Source organism: Somniosus microcephalus, chromosome 4, assembly GCF_052327205.1.
Source record: "Somniosus microcephalus isolate GS21.2 chromosome 4, FLI_Smic_1.0, whole genome shotgun sequence".
NCBI lineage: Eukaryota > Metazoa > Chordata > Chondrichthyes > Squaliformes > Somniosidae > Somniosus > Somniosus microcephalus.
The window spans coordinates 300,275,664-300,296,217 of NC_140990.1; the positions used below are offsets into that span (position 1 = coordinate 300,275,664).

A 20,554-nucleotide genomic window follows, 5' to 3' on the forward strand; every position below is an offset into this window, starting at 1 on the left:
AACAAGGAGGCATAACCTTAAAATTAAAGCCAGGCCATTCAGGAGTGAAATCAGACTACACTTCTCCACACAAAGGGTAATGGAAAGCTGGAACTCTCTCCCTCAAAAGGCTGTGGATGGTGGATTAATTGAAGCTTTCAAAACTGAGATCAATAGATTTTTGTTTGGAAAGGGTATCAAGGGATATGGAGCAAAGGCAAGTAAATGGAATTGAGGTACAGATCAGCCATGATCTAATTGAATGGCGGAACAGGCCCGAGGGGCTGACTGGCCTACTCCTGTTCCTATGTATGTAATCTGTTCAATTTAATAGCTAATTTATGGCACTAGATGTCACTACTTCATAGCTACCATACCAATGGCAGGTAATGTAGAATGGAAACTATTTTCTATTTGTGATTTGAAACAGACTTGGTTCTCTTGGCCACGTTACTTTTTATTCTGAGACTGACAAATGTGGCAAGTGATAGTCTGCACTCACTTCTCTTTCTGAACTCTCTAAAGCTGTTAGATTACAGGTACCCTTCCTGTTTCAATAACATTTTGCAGTTTTCATTAGGCTCGGGCCAAGTTGCTATTTATCATGAGTTTTATCTCAGTTTTCAAGTTATCAAGATACTGGATTCTGAACACAGTGCCCATACTGAAATGGAATTTTCCCATTTGGTATTTTTTTTAAAGAAGGTATTAATTATAGCTACTGTAGGGCAATGGAAATATGATACTATGGGTGATAAATTCAGCTCTGTAGCGCCCGGTTTTTCGGCGCTATGGCTGCAGTTTTGTGACAAAAATGGCGTCTGCACTGCATGCACACACTTCTGGTGTGTGCCGCGTCGGACGCCATCTTGGTGAGGGCAATAGCATTGGCGCTGGGAATGTGCGGCAGAAGTATGTAGAGTAGGCAGATTGTAACGTCAATCAGCGTGCAATGCTGATTTGATGCCAGCACTGCCATTTTCATCCTCAACGCTGGAACTAATGTCCTGTGTTAATCTCGCACCCCTACCAGTGATATTTGTCACCTACTTGCAGGTTAGTCGTCTTATGCTCATTAATAACTAGACATTCTTATTATGAACACAGCTAGCTTTTGCTAGACCTTTTATTGAGCACATGTGGACTAGGTACAGTATCTGTAGAGGCATCCATCTTGACTGCTGCCTTGTGGGTAGCCTAGTGCCTCATGGGTAATGTAGTCTTAATATACATACAGCTGGGTAGTGTAGTCTTGTTATATACATACAGCTATATACAGCTCTACGGCTCCACCTAGTGTCCACTATAGAATGACATGCTATTGATCATTACATCCTCCTTTCTTTGAGGTTTAACAAAATCAATATCAATCAACTTTCAAGAAAACAATAAAGATAATATCAGTAACACTTTTGTTAGTGCTCTATAAACATAAACATTTTCAAAACAGTCAACACATTTTCAAAGCTTTACATTGTACTCAAAGATTAAGTCTATCAGGCTCTTTTACTTCACGTGTGGATCTTCTCAACACGGGTAAGTCTGATGTGTCTTCATGAGATTGTTCTGGCGGTGAATGACAAGATGCAGTTGCGGCATTGTCATCAATCTGCTCTTCTTTAGATCGAGGTCTCCTTGCGATCTTTGCTTGGAGAGGGTTTCAGTGTTTCCTTCACTCTTCATGCCATAACTCTCAATGTAGTCAATGCACTCTTGAAAAACTGCTGGCAGCTGGATCCCATCATACAGCATAGTCCTCTCAGCAGCCTCGGCTAATGGAACACCAAAGATTGGCCTGAGGGAAGAAGGAGTATCCACCGGAACTGCTTCCTGCTCTGGTGTAGGCTTCTTCTTTTTCTTTTTCTCTTTCCACTGCTTAACAACATCTGCTGCGGTTATATCTTTGGACTTTTTCTCCTTGTGTTTTTCCTCTTTGTGCTTTTCTTCCTTTGGCTTCTCTTTGACCTTAAAGTCTTTTTCTTTCTTCTTGGAGAAACTAGGCTTTTTGAAGACATGGAGACCCTTTGGCCTTTTCATCCTTGATGGGCTCTCTGCTTCATCACCTGAGTCATCTGGTCTGCTTATGGCACAGTCTATACGGTAGACTCTCTTGACCAGTTCTAAGTCTTCACAAGCTTTGTCACCTAGTATCGAATCAAGTCTTTCAGCCACAACAGAAAACATGAGATGATGCACTTTGTCTTTGACTGTCACTTTAAGTCTGCATACACCTAAGCTATCTATTTTCTGTCCATTATAGCTCTTCAGTAGTACTGACTTTTTCTGTATTTTGGGCTTTTCTTTCATATTTTTTATGTCACTCATACTGATTAAGTTTGCTTTTGCCCCAGTGTCCAGTTTCAATGTAACTAATGCTCCATTTATCTGCAGTGGGATCATCCATTTGTCCTCTTTTACTGCATTGACTTTATGTTCAGTATTGTCCATTTCTGAGGGCTGCACATTTTCTGTATCTTTTTTGATATCGTCACATGACACCATTCCTACAAAAAATGTATCACTTAAGTCAGTGTCCTCAATCACATTAACTTGTTGCCCTTTCATTGTTTTTACTTTTGAAAAGCATTGTTTGGCAAAGTGATTCTTTCCATTACACTTTGTGCACATTTTTCCAAACACTGGGCATTGTCTTAACTGGTGTTTGTAACCACAGCGTTTACAATTAAAAATTTCATCCTCCGATTGCTTTTCATTTCTGTTCTGCCCACATTTCTTCCCCTTGTAGGACACAGCACCGACAGCAGCATTATCACTCATTACAATCGCATCATTATTGATTTCACTGAAAGTCTTCGCGTGATTTCGAGCTAGCTCGCTGGCTTGGCATATTTTCACTGCAGTTTCCAAATTTAGTTCGGTTTCTCTCAACAGACGTTCCCTAACTTTTTTATCATGAATACCAAACACAATCTGGTCACGAATCATGGATGCTTTGAGCTCAGAGAAATTACATGTCTCTGCTTTCAGTTTCAGATCAGTTATAAAGCTACAAAAGTCTCATTTTGCTGCTGTGTCCGAGAACAGAAGATGTATCTTTCATAGGTCTCATTCTTTTTGGGAGAGCAATGTGCATCAAATTTCTGTAGCACATCGTCTAATTTTCCTCTGTTCTCCTCTGGATTAAATACAAATGTATTAAATACCTCTATCACCTGTGGGCCTGCAACCGTAAGCAGCAATGCTATCTTCCTTGCGTCTGGCTTCGTACCGAATCAGATGGCTGCAATGTAGAGTTCGAATTGTTGTTTAAAAGTCTGCCAATTGTAGTCGAGTTTTCCTGTGAGTTTCAAACGCTCTGGTGGCTTCAAATTCTCCATGTCGCTTTTCACAATTTTCAGCAGATCTTCACCATCCTGGTACCATCTTATGTTCATTAATAAATAGACATTCTTATTATGAACACAGCTAGCTTTTGCTAGTTACTTTATTGAGCACATGTGGACTATGTACAGTATCTGTAGAGGCATCCATCTTGACTGCTGCCTTGTGGGTAGCCTAGTGCCTCATGGGTAATGTAGTCTTAATATACATACAGCTGGGTAGTGTAGTCTTATTATATACATACAGCTATATACAGCTCTACAGCTCCACCTAGTGTCCACTATAGAATGACATGTTATTGATCATTACAAGTCGCTGATTAATTTCTACTGGCTCTGTGGAAGTTTGCGGAAGTGTTTGGAGCCTTCTAGAGTTGTTTAAAGTTGGTGAGGTGAAAGGGAGTGGTGCTGCAAGTGGAGAAGGCCTTGGTTCTGACTTCAAGGGTTCTGGTCAGATCACTTGCTCCCAGTCAAGGGTGCTCTAGTTATCCCTCTTGGCCTGCAGGGAGATGGAGCAGAGGCAGCAAAGAAGATGACAAGCTTCTCGCAGAGGAAGGGGGAGAAGGGCTCTCAGCAGGAGGCCTTATCCACCTAGGGTCTTCCGAGAGCAATTCCCTTACCTCAGCCTGAGCCAGTAGCAGTGTGTGAGGCTTTACAAAGGAGATGTTCACAGAACTCTGTCATCTCTTGCAAACAGACCTGCAGCTTCACACAAGGGCAAGGACAGCACTGCCAGTGGCTGTGAAGGTGACAGTTGCCATGAATTTCCTCGCGTCGGGGTCCTTCCAGGCTAGAGCAGGCGACACCTGTAACATCTCCCAGTTCGTCGTCCACTGCTGCACAAGAGAGGTGACAGATGTACTTTATGTCAGGAGCAGGAACATCATTGTCTTCTCTCTGATCAGAGAGAAGCAGGTGGAACCGACACGTGGCTTTGCCAGGATAGCGGGTTTCCCAATGGTGCAGGGCGCCATCGACTGCACGTGCGTAGATTTGCCGCACCATTTCTAAATGCTGAGATGTACCGCAACTGCAAAGGTTACCACTCACTGAATATGCAGTTGGTGTGCAACCATGCTCAGCACATCATGATGGTGAACGCCCAGTATCCTGGCAGCAGTCATGATGCTTTTATGCTGCACAAGTCCGCTGTTCCCTCAGTCTTTGAACCACCAAGACAACCCAGAGGGTGGCTACTGTAGTGATCAATAGCATGTCATTCTATAGTGGACACTAGGTGGAGCCGTAGAGCTGTATATAGCTGTATGTATAAAACTACACTACCCAGCTGTATGATATTAAGACTACATTACCCATGAGGCACTAGGCTACCCACAAGGCAGCAGTCAAGATGGAAGCCTCTACAAGATGCTGTACAAGTCCACATGTGCTCAATAAAAGTAACTAGCAAAAGCTAGCTGTGTTCATAATAAGAATGTCTATATATTAATGAACATAACATGGTGCCAGGGTGGTGAAGATCTGCTGAAAATTGTGAAAAGCGACATGGAGAATTTGAAGACACCAGAGCGTTTGAAACTCACAGAAAAAATCGACTACAATTGGCAGACTTTTAAACAGCAATTCGAACTCTACATTGCAGCCATCGGATTCAGTACGAAGCCAGATGCAAGGAAGATAGCGTTGCTGCTTACGGTTGCAGGCCCACAGGCGATAGAGGTATTTAATACATTTGTATTTAATCCAGTGGAGAACGGAGACAAATTAGATGATGTGCTACAGAAATTTGATGCACATTGTTCTCCTAAAAAGAATGAGACGTATGAAAGATACATCTTCCATTCTCGGACACAGCAACAAAATGAGACTTTTGATAGCTTTATAACTGATCTGAAACTGAAAGCACAGACATGTAATTTCTCTGAGCTCAAAGCATCCATGATTCGTGACCAGATTGTGTTTGGTATTCATGATAAAAAAGTCAGGGAACGTCTGTCGAGAGAAACCAAACTAAATTTGGAAAATGCGGTGAAAATATGCCAAGCCAGCGAGCTAGCTCGAAATCACGCGAAGACTTTCAGTGAAATCAATAACGATGCGAATGTAATGAGTGATAATGCTGCTGTCGGTGCTGTGTCCTACAAGGGGAAGAAACGTGGGCAGAACAGAAATGAAAAGCAATCGGAGGATGAAATTTTTAATTGTAAATGCTGTGGTTACAAACACCAGTTAAGACAATGCCCAGCATTTGGAAAAATGTGCACAAAGTGTAATGGAAAGAATCACTTTGCTAAACAATGCTTTTCAAAAGTAAAAATGACGAAAGGACAACGAGTTAATGTGATTGAGGACACTGATTTAAGTGAGACATTTTTTGTAGGAATGGTGTCATGTGACGATATCAAAAAAGATACAGAAAATGTGCAGCCCTCAGAAATAGACAATGCTGAACATAAAGTTAATGCAGTAAAAGAGGACAAATGGATGATCCCACTGCAGATAAATGGAGCATTAGTTACATTGAAACTGGACACTGGGGCAAAAGCAAACTTAATCAGTATGAGTGACATTAACAATATGAAAGAAAAGCCCAAAATACAGAAAAAGTCAGTACTACTGAAGGACTATAATGGACAGAAAATAGATAGCTTAGGTGTATGCAGACTTAAAGTGACAGTCAAAGACAAAGTGCATCATCTCATGTTTTCTGTTGTGGCTGAAAGACTTGATTCAATATTAGGTGACAAAGCTTGTGAAGACTTAGAACTGGTCAAGAGAGTCTACCGTATAAACTGTGCCATAAGCAGACCAGATGACTCAGGTGATGAAGCAGAGAGCCCATCAAGGATGAAAAGGCCAAAGGGTATCCATGTCTTCAAAAAGCCTAGTTTCTCCAAGAAGAAAGAAAAAGACTTTAAGGTCAAAGAGAAGCCAAAGGAAGAAAAGCACAAAGAGGAAAAACACAAGGAGAAAAAGTCCAAAGATATAACCGCAGCAGATGTTGTTAAGCAGTGGAAAGAGAAAAAGAAAAAGAAGAAGCCTGCACCAGAGCAGGAAGCAGTTCCGGTGAATACTCCTTCTTCCCTCAGGCCAATCTTTGGTGTTCCATTAGCTGAGGCTGCTGAGAGGACTATGCTGTATGATGGGATCCAGCTGCCAGCAGTTTTTCGAGAGTGCATTGACTACATTGAGAGTTATGGCATGAAGAGTGAAGGAAACACTGAAACCCTCTCCAAGCAAAGATCGCAAGGAGACCTCGATCTATACAAGAGCAGATTGATGACAATGCCGCAACTGCATCTTGTCATTCACCGCCAGAACAATCTCATGAAGACACATCAGACTTACCCGTGTTGAGAAGATCCACACGTGAAGTAAAAGAGCCTGATAGACTTAATCTTTGAGTACAATGTAAAGCTTTGAAAATGTGTTGACTGTTTTGAAAATGTTTATGTTTATAGAGCACTAACAAAAATGTTACTGATATTATCTTTATTGTTTTCTTGAAAGTTGATTGATATTGATTTTGTTAAACCTCAAAGAAAGGAGGATGTAATGATCAATAGCATGTCATTCTATAGTGGACACTAGGTGGAGCCGTAGAGCTGTATATAGCTGTATGTATAAAACTACACTACCCAGCTGTATGATATTAAGACTACATTACCCATGAGGCACTAGGCTACCCACAAGGCAGCAGTCAAGATGGAAGCCTCTACAAGATGCTGTACAAGTCCACATGTGCTCAATAAAAGTAACTAAGGGCTATCCACTGATCACCTGGCTCATGACACCACCCCGCAACCCAACTACACGTGGGATGCATGCGTACGATGAGAGCCATGCTGCCACATAGAATCTAATAGAGCAGACCATTGGTGTCCTTAAACAATGCTTCCGCTTCCTGTAGCACTCTGGAGGAGCCCTGCAGTACTCATCAGAGCACGCCTCAAGATTCATTGTGGTTTGCTGCATGCTCCACAACCTCGGGCCCAGCCCTTGCCACCAGGCATACGGCGACCAGCTGAGGAGGAAGAGGAAGAAGCGGAAGAGGAGGAGGAGGAAGAGGAGGAGGAGGAAGCGGAAGGGGAAGGGAGGAGGCAACACAGACAGCCCCTTTCTGCCCGGGCTGTCCATGATCGACCCTTCCGACTGCGATATCAGTGAACGCAACCTCAATTACACATCCAATAATAGTCCCACACCTTACCTTCCCTCTGTTACTGACTATCACAGCGTCTTCTTGGCCACTATGCTGAAATAAAAGCCACCACAAAAGAAACATTCTAATCCAACTTTATACATCAATCCGTCCAATATTACATAGCAAAGTCAACTAATCACTCTTGTGGATTCCCTTAGTGCCTGTCTTTAGTGTGCCTTTGCCTGTCCTCGTGCTCCTACGAAGAGCTACCCCAGTGGCTGCAGCATGGCTGGTGGAAGGCTGCTGAATTTCAGTGGGGGAGACTGCAGATGGCCTTGCAAGATGAACTCAAGCACCTCTGGGCCTAGAAGGCCCAACTACAGACTGAACCACCTCGGCATGGGCAGCAGCAGTCCGGGCTGACTGGCTGACAAATAACAGCAAGGGCACTGGCAGAGTGGCAGTGGTGGGAGGATGAATGTTGTCATCCTGAGAGAAGACAACAGGTTCTTGCTCAACGGAGCCACAGTCTGTTGGCGGACAGATTTCTGGACTGCTGTGATACCCTGCAAGCCCCTTTCCACACTGGTAAATGCAGCCACAGTGCCAGCATTCTGAGCTTGCATGGCAGTGGTCTGAGCTGGCGTGGCAGCAAGCTGACCTGGCATGAGAGCAGTCTGACCTGGCATGACAGAAGTCTGTGAGCTTCTGCTTGTGCTCCAATGGAAGCTGAGGCAACCATTAGACACTGCATCATGGTTGGGTCCACAAGTGCACTAATTGAGCTGCCCACCCCTTCCACGCTGGAATTCATGGGCTCCAAGCTCTGCGCAAAGCCCTGTGCAAAGTTGGTGCTGGACTCCTTCATGCTCCTTGACATTGTATGCAGGCTTTCTGGCAGGCCTCCCAATGCACCAAGCGTTTTGTTGTGCATACCCATCAGCGTTCTTCTATAGGCCACCCCATCGAAGCCCTCATTTAAGTCCTCGCCAGCAGAACTCGTATGCGACTTCAACCTCCGGCGAGCTGGCACCTGTGCTACCCTTTCCCCCTGCCCTGGCTGCAGCCCACTCGTGCCCAGTGACTCACCACATGCAGGTCTTGCCTCTAAGCTACCCTCTAAACTACGCCCAGTGCCAGTATCTGAGCTGATGGCTGCTAGTGTCAGATCGAGTGACGGTGTTTCTTCTTCTTCATCACTCTCCTCTCCCTCTTATTCTTGCACCACTGTCTGGGCAGGTTGGGTTTCTTGGGTCTCTGAAATGAGAAAGGCACAAGGGTAGCGTTGTGGTGAGGGGAGCGGGGGGGGCGCGGGGAGCAAGAAGTGTATGTTTACACCATGTGCAGCTTGTAAATCAAAAGAGATTGTGGGATGAGGGGGAAGTGGGACATGAGAAGGAGGATTACTTCTGAGGATACTGGCATCTTGTATTCTTTCAGCCCCACCGCTGGCCACAGGCTCAGCCATTGCGCCTCACAAGAATGGCCACCATCGTCTCTGTAGTGTCCGGGTATCAATAATACTCGGACTGCAGGAGAACAATAAAACAGGTATTTACTGAACAGAGGGGAACTCAAGACTGAAATACAGAAGCCTGCTATGGCTTTATATACAGGGGTGGTCACTGCCGGTACTGCAGTATAGAATCAGTTCTTCTCTTAAAGGTACATACACAACAATTCCTCCCCTTTTAGATAAACAGTACATAACATTCATTTAACAACTAAATAATAACTAATTACAATTACAATTTTCTCTGTACTATATACATCAACTGAAATAATCATTTGTAAGTTCAGTCTTTGAGGAGGCTTCCTGATCCTGACTGGATAGCGCCTTTCTCAAGTATCCTGTTCTTGCGGCGGAGTTGATTCTGGCTCATTGTCATTGGTTGGTTCGTCAGCTTCCAATACCACTGCTTCTGAGGTAAACGCAATCTGTACTTCGGGTTGATTACGAGGTGCACCTGCTCGTGGTATGGGTTTGGCTTGTTCCTGTGACTCTACAATCTGGTCAGCATGGCATCTCACGATGCTCTCTCCAATGTCCACTGTGTACATTAGTGGTCCCTGCTGTGTGCATATCGTTCCTGGCTGCCATTTTTCTGTTCGGTAGTCACAGGCCAAGACTAGTTGCCCTATCTTGAAGCTCCTGGTTGGCTTCTCATTTATGTGCTGGAATTGCTTATCCTCAACATCTCGTCTTATGTTTGGTTTGAGCAAATCCAGGCGACATCTTAGCCTTCGGTTGAAGAACATTATGGCTGGAGCTTGGTTGGTGACTGCATGTGTCACATTCCGGTAAGCAAACAAGAAATTATCCACCTTGTGTTGTAGTGGTATGTCGTCATTATACATTGCCTTTATTGCCTTTTTAAAGGTCTGAACAAACCTCTCAGCCAATCCATTTGTGGCTGGATGATATGGGGCAGATGTGTAATGTTTCACCCCATTATTCCTCAGAAACCTCCGGAAATCCTCGGACACAAACTGTGGCCCATTGTCGGAGCAAATCTGTTCTGGCAAGCCATTCCTGGCAAAGATGGTCCATAGGACTGCAATAGTTTTCTCCGTGGTGGTGGAGGACATTTTGATGACCTCTGGCCATTTCAAATGGGCGTCCACAGCGATTAGGAACATTGAGTCCATAAATGGACCAGCAAAATCAATGTGTACCCGTTGCCATGGAGATGAGGGCCACTCCCATGGATGTAGCGGGGCCTGTGGTGGAGCGTTTTGGACCTTCTGTCATCCTGTGCATCTCTTGATCATATCCTTGATTTCTTTATCGATTCCCGGCCACCACACAAACGCCCTGGCTAGGCTCTTCATTTTTACCCCTCCCAGATGACCCTCATGAAGCTCATTGAGCACTCTATCTCTCAACTTGGGTGGAATTACGACTCGGGATCCACACATCAAGGTCCCCCGGCACACTGACAGCTGTTCCCTCCTTGGCGAGAATGCTGGCAACAGTGAATCGCCATGTGCTGGCCATCCCTTCACCGTCAAATCATAGACCCGAGAGAGTGTCAGGTCATTTCGGGTTTCCTTCTCTATACTTGAGTTTCTAACAGGTACACATTCGACTATGGTCGCATGGAATATCTCAACAGGGTCCACTGCAGGTGCTTCCTCTACCGTAGGCAACGGTAGGCGCAACAGCCCATCAGCGTTTCCATGCTGTTTCGTACCCTTGTACTCTATGTCGTACTGATGTGCCCCTAGAAAAAGTGACCATCTTTGCAGCCGTTGCGCCGTCATCACCGGAACGCCCTTCTTTGGGTTAAAAATGGAGACCAGGGGCTGATGATCAGTCAGTAGGGTGAATTTCTGCCCGTGCAGATAGTGATTGAACTTCTTCACCCCCCACACCAGGCTGAGGGCCTCCCTGTCAATCTGGGCGTAGTTACGCTCGGCTGAGGTTAACGAGCGCGACGCAAAGGCTATTGGCCTCTCTGAACCGTCAAGGAATTTGTGTGACAGCACCGCTCCGATGCCGTAGGGAGACGCATCACATGCTAACCGAATCGGTAGTGTTGGATTGTAGTGGGCCAATACTTCTTTTGAAGTGATTAGGCATTTACATTTCTGAAAGGCACGCTTACACTCATCACTCCATTTCCATGTTACTCCAGTTTGCAGCAGGGCGCTCAGTGGGTGCAGAATTGTAGATAAATTCGGCAAGAACTTATGGTAGTAGTTCACCAACCCGAGGAACAACCTCAGTTGCGACACATTTTCCGGTGCTGGAGCCTTGACTACAGCCTCAATCTTGTCCGGCGACTTATGCAACCCTTCCTCATCAATCATGTGGCCACAATACGAGATTTGTCTCCTGAAGAACTCGCATTTGGGGCGGTTGGCTCGTCGCCCATATTCCTGTAATCTCGTGAGCACCTGCTCCAGGTTGGCGAGGTGTTCACTGTCATTTTCGCCTGTAACCAGGATGTCGTCCAAATAACACTGCGTCCCCGGGATCCCTTGCAGGACTTGTTCCATCGCCCTCTGCCAAATAGCCGGGGCTGATGCTACCCCGAATACCAGTCGATTGTACTGGTAAAGGCCTTTGTGAGTGTTTATCGTGAGGTATTTCCTAGATGCTTCTTCCACCTCCATTTGTAGATACGCTTGGGCCAGATCAATCTTTGTAAAGCGTTTCCCTCCAGATAGTGAGGCGAAAATATCTTCTATCCATGGAAGTGGATATTGTACTGTGTGCAGGACTGGGTTCACAGTTACCTTGAGGTCCCCACAGATGCGAACCTTCTTCGGTTCCCCAGGCGTGCTGCTCAATGATTTCTTCATTACAGGAATGATGGGTGTGGCCCACTCGCTCCAGTCCACCTTGGACAGCACATCCGAACGCTCCGGACTCTCCAGCTCCGCTTCAACGGCTGGGCGGATCGCGTAAGGTACTGGTCTGGCCTTAAAAATTTTGGGGTTTGCGTTATCTTCGATTTTTATCGTTGCCGTTACTCCTTTTAGAGCCCCAAGTCCTTGTTGGAACACCTCTTTCGTGTCAGTTAGAATTTTTGACAGTCGTCCAGGTGTGACGTCTTCATCCTTTTTATCAGTCGCAGTTAGCGCCTGAATGGAATGCCAATCCAATTGTATTTTTCGGATCCATTCACGTCCCAATAATGGTGGTCCTCCATCTGGTAGTATATATAGATACAGTTTCTGTGTTTCCTTGCCGTTGTATTCAACTGGCACCCTTATTTTTCCTCTGGGATAGACTTTTTGCCCCGTGTATGTCTTCAATACAATGGACGTGTCCTTCAAGGGTATGTGTGAGAATAGCCGTTCATAGTCTCGTCGATTCATGACAGTTAGGGCTGATCCTGTGTCCAATTCCATCTTTACTGGGGACCCTGCTATGAGGGTGAGGGTGACCCAAATGGTTCGGTGATCCTCCTTTGCGATCACGTTGTGTAACTTTAGACAACTTAGTCTCCTGCTCCCGGAGTCCTTATCACTCTCCTGATCTTCCGAACTACTGTCTGTCAATTTCTTTACTTTCTTGTACTTTTCCTTAGTAGTACTTTCCCGACCTGCAGACTCTTGCTATGTGTCCCATTTTCCCACATTGCCTGCATACTTTGTCCTTAAACCAGCAGTCCTTCTGATCATGGGTTGTTCTGCCACAGCGATAGCACTTTTCTGCTCCATACGCCATTTCGTTAGCGCTGTATTCCTGTGGTTTCTGTTGTATTTCCGCAGCTCCCCGTGCTGCTGCTTCGTAGGATACTGCCACGCTGAAAGCCTGTTCTAGTGTCAGGTCCTTTTCCGAAAGTAGTCGTTTCTGGGTTCCTTCACTCTGGAGCCCGCAGACAAACTTATCCCGTAAGGTGTCTGCCAATCTTGCTCCGAACTGGCAGTGCTTCGATAACTTGCGTAGTTCCGTAAGATAGTCAGCATTGCTCTCATCTTTGTGCTGGTTTCTTTCATGGAACTTGAATCTTTCTGCTATCAGCAGCAGTGTAGGGTTTAGGTGTTCCTGTAAGATATTAACAATCTCTTCAAAACTTTTCTCCATTGGTTTAACTGGGGTAATTAAATTCCGCAATAGGCCGTACATTCTCGCGCCCATCTAATTTAATAATACCGACACCTTCTTTCCATCGGCCACCTCATTTGCCTCGCAGTACACTTCAATTCTTTCCACATACGTGGTCCAGTCTTCTACCTCGTTGTCGAAAGCAGTGATACTGCCACTCTTCGGCATCTTGAGTGATTTAAAATGGCGCCTCCCGCGCTTTTTCTTCTCCCCCAATGGAATAAAATGGCGCCTCCCGCGCTTTTCCATCTTCCCCAATGGAATAAAATGGCGCCTCCCGCACTTTTCCTTCTTCCCCTTGCTGCCACGCTGCTCCTAGCGTTCTACAGGGTAATGGCAGCGACCCGCGGCTTCGGCGCGTATCACTTTTCCTTCCCCTCGTTCTATCCTCTCCACGCTGCCCGGTTCTTGAGCACCGACCGCGCCCTGTGCGCTCCACCCTCTCTCTCTCTCTCTTCCTCCCGACGACGCTGCACGGCCCCTTTGCAGAGCCGCTCAATCGAGCCCGAGCCCGCCGCAGTCCGGAAGGGTCAGCGCACTATCTGCTACCAGCACGACTTGCTGGAACACCTCAACTGGGGAGCCAGGCCCAGCTCTCCACAGCCTCCCCTGCAACTCTCCGATGGATCCCTGGGCGGTTGCCCACGGTCGACGCCCGCCGTTCTGACTTCGACCTCCAAGAAGCTTCTCTTCAGGGAAAAGATCCCTGTGAGGTGATGCAGTACTGCAGGTGAGTTCGAACCTGCCCGTTGCCAGTGTAGTGTCCGGGTATCAATAATATTCGGACTGCAGGAGAACAATAAAACAGGTATTTACTGAACAGAGGGGAACTCAAGACTGAAATACAGAAGCCTGCTATGGCTTTATATACAGGGGTGGTTACTGCCGGTACTGCAGTATAGAATCAGTTCTTCTCTTAAAGGTACATACACAACAGTCTCTTTCATGGAGGTGAAGTTATGCAGGAGCACCTTTCCCTCGCCAGTTAGGTGCTGCTAGCGCCAGTTACTAGCCACCTTTTCCTGTGAGAGAAAGGGAAGCGTGTCAGTGAGTGTGCTGCAATGTTTCTGGGCAATGTGCCAGTCATGGTTGAATAGCTGCAAGTATGTGCAAGCTGTGAGATGTGGGTGTGAGGCTTGCAGCAGTAGTAAATGTGTAAAGTGAGTTGAAGCTATGAATGTAAGGTATGAGTTGTGTTTGGTAGAGATTGTTGGTAGGTGAGTGATGGGGGTATGGTGCATTAAACAGTATGTGAGGTTAGTGGTGCAGATAGTGGGATATGGTGTTTGAAGATGAATTCACTGCCCTTGACCACTCGTGTGAGGCCATTAAACTTCTTCCTGCACTGAGTCCACATCCTCAGGGCTACACTACTGGCATTCACCATAGCAGCTATGTACACCCATGGCACTTTACACTGTTGTCTGGAGGGCCTCCTGGCCCTCTGTGAAATCAGCACCTCTCTCCTCCTATCCACCTTTTGCACCAAGGCCTCCAGTGCTGCATCCAAGAAACTCTCTTCTGTGTTGTGGCATCATCAATTGTTGTTCACTGCCTCCCCCAGCCAGTTCAATGAGCTGCTGCAAGCCAAATGCACCTCCCCTTTGAGAAGTGCAGATTGCCTTTAAGTAGTGCAGGCTAGCTTTAAATGGTGCTAGTCTCGCACGAACTTGGGCCCTCTGCTGAGCATTCAGCCACTCAGCAGCGCATTCAGCGCTGGGCTCAATGCCACAATCATGAAAATGAGCAGGCAGCATGAAGTTTGCGTGTATTCCTCTGAACGGGCACGGGTTGATCGTGCATTGGTTTCAGGGGCAAACCAATTTCTAGGCCCATCTGTTTAAAATATGTGAGCTTGAAGTAGCATTGTGCAATGTTAGTATATGAACAGTTAGCATGTTTGTATGAAATTCCTCTGTGCTCTGTTTTCAAGGATGGGCTAATCCATTTATGTTAATATCACTTGCAATTTCAAGGCCTATGTCCTTCCAGCACAATTGGGTTTTAAACCAGACATTTCTCTTTACAAAGCATTGTCATATAATTGTTGGTGACACAGTAAACCAGTGTAGTAATATGAAGAATGACACAGGCCAGGTTGGGTTTGCTTTGACTTTCCCATTAAAGACATCTTTGCAGTTGGCCAGAACATCTCTGACTTAGGAAGGAAATACAAATCATCCAAGGTTTCTACACTTAACTGCTGAAAAATGCATCTGTGTGTGTGTGTTGGATCAGCCTTGGCCTTGATCAAATAGCCTGCTGACATTGAAACATACAAAATTCTTCCAGGGCTTGACAGGGTAGATGCAGGAAGGATGTTTCCCCTGGCTGGGGAGTCTAGAACCAGGGGTCACAGTCTCAGAATAAGGGGTCGGCCATTTAGGACTGAGATGAGAAGAAATTTCTTCACTCAGAGGGTGGTGAATCTTTGGAATTCTCTACCCCAGAGAGCTGTGGAGGCTCAGTCGTTGAGTATATTCAAGACAGGGATCGATAGATTTTTGAATATTAAGGGAATCAAGGGATATGGGGATAGTGCAAGAAAATGGAGATGAGGAATGGCAGAGCAGGCTTGAAGACCAAATGGCCTACTCCTGCTCCTATTTCTTATGTTCTTATGATACCCAATGTCTATGCTGCCACATAAAGAGCAGCTTTTCGTGTGCGTTTCTAGAGAGTTGCTGGTGTAAGTGAACTGTAGCCCAGCAAGTGTCAGCACTTTCAGAAGACGAGGGAAGAAAATTGGAGAGGGGCAGGAAACTTCAGCCTAGATTATTTCCAAAGGCGGGACATCATGAGAATCAACTCTTCACAGTGTCTGCTACCATTTTGATCTTTTTTGTCAACAGAAGCAAATCTTTGGAAATGAGAATTATTTTATACTACAAGCCAGAAATTCCTGATAAAGTTCTTCAATCCTTATTTTACTTTTCAAAGTAATAATGTGTGTAAGCTACCTCTACAAGGAATTGCTTCAGTTATATGATATCTATTTTATTCTTTCATCCCCTAGTACTACGACTGAACCACAGCTCATCCGACACCTCTGAGAAGAAAAGAGTTAAGAGCAGACTAAAAAAATTTATATCACGACGACCTTCATTGAAAACTTTACAAGAGAAAGGACTGATTAAAGGTAATGTATTTGATTTCTAAGTACAGTGGACCCTCACTAAAATACTCTGATCTACCACAGCCTCTGATATAACATGCATTGTTTATGCATCATGAGTGCTTCACTAATGGGCAAGTTATAGACAACTTATATAAAACAGCCAAAGTTTTATGGCATTTGTCTTATGGACACAATGCATTTGCCTTTGTGTTTCTGCTGCTCTTTCCATTTGTGGCAGTGTGTCACTACCACTAAAGGAAAGGAAGGAGACTAACTTAATGCAATTTCCAGACATTGCTACATTGATTTTATTCCTTTGAAGACAGCATGTCTGTCATGACCATCGCACCATACTCCACCTTTGGGGGATGGTTGTAACTGAGTGCTGCAGTACGCTAGAACTCTAGCCCTTCAACTTTGGGACCTGGATTCAAATTCCATTTAGACTTGTGAACATCTCTTGTCTATGATAGTTGACCCATATAGCCATGAATCCAAAGCATAAAGTGGCTCATAGTTCTATATTAATTACCACCAAATTGGCCAAATGAGTGGATGTTTAAACTGGTAGATGAGGTATCAATCAAGCAGACTGCTTTGTCCTGGATAGTTTTGAGCATCTTGAATGTTGTTGCAGCTGCTCCCATCCAGGCATGTGGAAGGTTTTCTGTCACATTTCTGACGTACCTTATAGGTGGTGGAGAGGCTTTGGGGAGTTCAGAGGTGAGTCACTCGCCACAGAATGCCCAACATCTGACCTGCTGTCGTAGCCATAGCATTTATGGTCTATAGTGACCTCCAAGATGTTGATGGTGGGGGACTCAGTGATGTAATGCCATTGAATGTACATTCAAAAAGACCGAAACTCCTATTTAGAGTGCATCTCTGCCTATGTTTCCATTAACAAATAATAGGAGCATGAGAGTGTAAGGAAATATTGTCACCCTGGGCATGATGGCTTCCATATGTATGCTCAGTGCTCTCATTGTTCTCACAATAAAAGCAAGTATTGATATGACATGACTTCCCTCTGCCATTATTTTACCTTCTGGACGAAGCAGTTCTGCTAATTTCTGATATGTGATACATTAATTTTATACAGAGCAATGTCATACTCCATGTAAAATTAAATAGAGTATGTTGCGGCATCATACAGTACTTTGAGACAGGTCAACACACTCATCTTCACACTTGCAATCTGATCTCACTTCCAAATCCCCATGCTGCCCAATAAGTTTTGATATTCAACTACAATCATTAGAAGATAGGAATATTTAGTTCAACAGCATATGCAACAATAATACAGAACTGACCTGACTTTTCTATTCCCTTTAAATTGTACCTCCCAAAGAGAGAGGCCATACATGTTCTGCATTTTGACTCTGTTTTGCTGCTGTGGCACTCCACATAAAGTATTGGTACTTTGGGTTTATAGGAAGCTTAGGTTCTCCAGGATTAAACATTTAGGTGCTAGCATTTAATCTTTGTAAACTGAAGCTTCCACAAACCATAAAGCGTCAATTGTCAGTTTTGCTCAGTTACTTGTAATCTGGGGTCAAAAGGTTGTGGGTATATATCCTACTCTAGCACTTGAGCGCTCTATCTAGACTGATGTTCCAGGGCTATAATCAGAGAGTACTGCAGAGGTGTCATCCAGCAGATTAAATGTTAAACTGAGATACTGGCTGCCTGCTAAAGTGGATGTTAAAGTGGTAATGGGAAGGTGTTCAAGTTGGTACCCAAGAGGGATGCAATCTAATGGGCCAAAGGGAAGGGGGCTGATGGCCTTCTCCTACCTGAAGTACATTACTTGGTGTTATTAACTGGTTGTAAAATGACATTTAAATGAGGACACCTTGTTCTTATTAGAAAACTATCAGTGATACCATGAAATAACAACAGAACATGCTAGAAACACTCAGCTGGTCAGGCAGCATCCATGGACAGAGAGAAACAGAGTGATACCATGAGCTCTGTTAACCCTCTGTCTGTGCATGGGGCTTCTCATCTGACCATACTTTTCTTCTGGAGACTACCAAGGAGTGCACCCATTGGTTGGCAGCCTCTACATTTTTGGACATGGATTTTTAAAAAAGTATCACCTGGTTAAGTCTATTAACTCAATATTGAGATATTTGCTGTTTGATTGGCTGAAATAATAGGGTCTGAAGTTAACTTGGTTTTAACCAATTAAATGCCACTTGTTTCCACTTTAAATTGGATGGCAATTAGAATGGGTTAGTCAGTTAGAATTAGTAGAATACATTATAACAATTAGAGAAAAAGAAAAATTGATGTTAAAATTAAAAAGTAGAGCTTGACAGAACAGAGAAGGAAAAGTAGGCAAAAGGGTTAACAGGTTAATGCAAATTAGTGTTTATAACTTATTTTAAATTATGATTACAGTCTTCATTTTAATAGTTTAGGATCAATATTTCTGTAATAAAGTGATTCCTCATGCTTGTATAGCTTTATTTCTGTTATATTTGTGAGCTGAAAACATAATTGATCCATAGGAGACAGACATTTACCTGGACCTAATGGCAGGATTGTGGTCTGGACGGCCAAAATTTGGTCAGCATTTTTTTTAATTGTTAGGGCTGCTCCCTTTGTAATGGGGTTGTAAGGGCACCTACACGTTACTTCTAGGAGAGGCAAACCAGCACTCTACTCCCTCCAGCCCAGAACTCTTTGACCAAACTTCCCAGTCTCTTCACTGGGGAGAGGAGGGTACCAGATGCACCCCTAGCCCACTGGAAGCATGCAAGCTGCATGACCTCTCCTGACCCTGCAGAATTTGGTGGGGTCCATGACTGGACGCACCTCAGTACATATACTAAGACGGATTTTCAGGGAAAAAAAATCACTCTTATTTATGCATTACATTTAGTTTCATAAAGATGGATTCTAAGAAAACAAATGATTCTTTCCTGGCCTTCTATATTAACTGTGGGAAGATTTCCACGGAGCATTAAAAGTGACAGCATTTACATTGTCTTTCTGTATCTGAAATTAAAACATAATAAAACAGAACATGCCTGAAATGCAGAGCTGAAAAGAGAAAAGATACATTCAAGATTTTGTCAGAATCAGGAAAGTGAAAGATAAGCAAGCCCTTTTATAGGACTGAACAAAACAAAAAGGGGAGCAACAGCGAAGAAGCGTCCAAATTCAGCTATGCAAATGGCTGTCACATAATGGGTTTAGTAACCTACAATCACGTTTATCAGAAAGTTTGAAAGAGATATTGGATGATAAATATATAAAGGCCTTCTGAGTCAGGGAGTGAAGAGCAAAAAGTGTGTGATATAAGTTCAGTAAGGCAGGAGAAGGCATGAAAAAACAAACTGAGTGAAAACAGCTCCAAACTGGAGGAGAATGAAGTGGAAGGATGATGTTAGAAACAGTCAGGAAAAATGGCTGGAGAGATATAGGCTGAAGTTGCTAAACTCAGTGTTCAGCCCAGTCACATCCTGAAATAAACAGCAGCTGTGTTCCTTCAATGATTTATTAGTTAATATTGTATCATTTTCAAGCACTTTGTCAAAGTGCAACACATTAAAGAATATACAGCATATGTTAAATAAATTGAGACATGTTCAAGGATAAATTGTGACTCAATTTTTGACAATCAACACAGGTGAGGACATTTTAACTTTATTTTCACAAATAGCTTCAAAATTACTTTTTGTTCAGTGCTGTACCTGATACTTTGAGGTCAGTTTTATGAGTTCAAAATCAACTGACTCAATAATCTCTTCATTCTCTGACAATAATTTAAAAGTAGAACTGACAGTAAATAGGTTATGCCAATAAAATGTCCTGAGCTTCTGAAACTGAAATAATCTGAATACTTTATTACAGAAATACAAATGAAAGCAATATACTTTTCTTTTTATAGATTTAAATATAAGCATATAAAGGTCCACTGATGTGAGAACTCCATCTTTAGAAATCTGGTTATAAATACTACTACAGTAAAAGCAATCTGTTGCCAATCTGGTCTGCAGTAGCTTGTGAATGATGTCAGGTGACATTTATGTACAGCTATTAGTGACAGGTCAGATAGCATCTCTGCACGGTAAGATATATTAGCGTAAAATCTGAGATGATTTAGTTTAGTTTGTCCATGGTTTTGTATTAATGCTATAACCATATCAATCATCTCATCCTCCCCTAATGAATAACAGCCACAAAATAAACTGCTGCAGGATTATTTCCCTTAAAATGCCTGTTGATTTTCCATACTCAAATATTGACTAACTGTCTGTGCTTGATGTATGATTTACTGGGTTGATGCAGCCTACTGTTAGTCCTTAAGTATGAATTTTACTTTTTCAGCCAATTCAGAATAACTGCACATTTCATGATATATTAAAATTGACTGCTTAAATGGACTCAGTGTGGGAGTTTCATTGGGTTTAAATTGATAACAGCTGGGCAGCCAAACA

At 43.9% G+C, this 20,554-nt stretch overlaps 1 protein-coding gene across 1 annotated transcript in view; it reads left to right on the forward strand.

Annotated features, from left to right (window-relative positions):
• The window catches only part of arhgap15 (Rho GTPase activating protein 15), an 820,951-nt gene that overhangs the window by 494,124 nt on the left and 306,273 nt on the right, over positions 1-20,554 (forward strand). Inside the window, exon 10 of the mRNA XM_085986657.1 lies at positions 16,002-16,124. Coding sequence (XP_085842783.1) covers positions 16,002-16,124 — 123 coding nt within the window. The remainder of the gene's footprint in view (positions 1-16,001; positions 16,125-20,554) is intronic.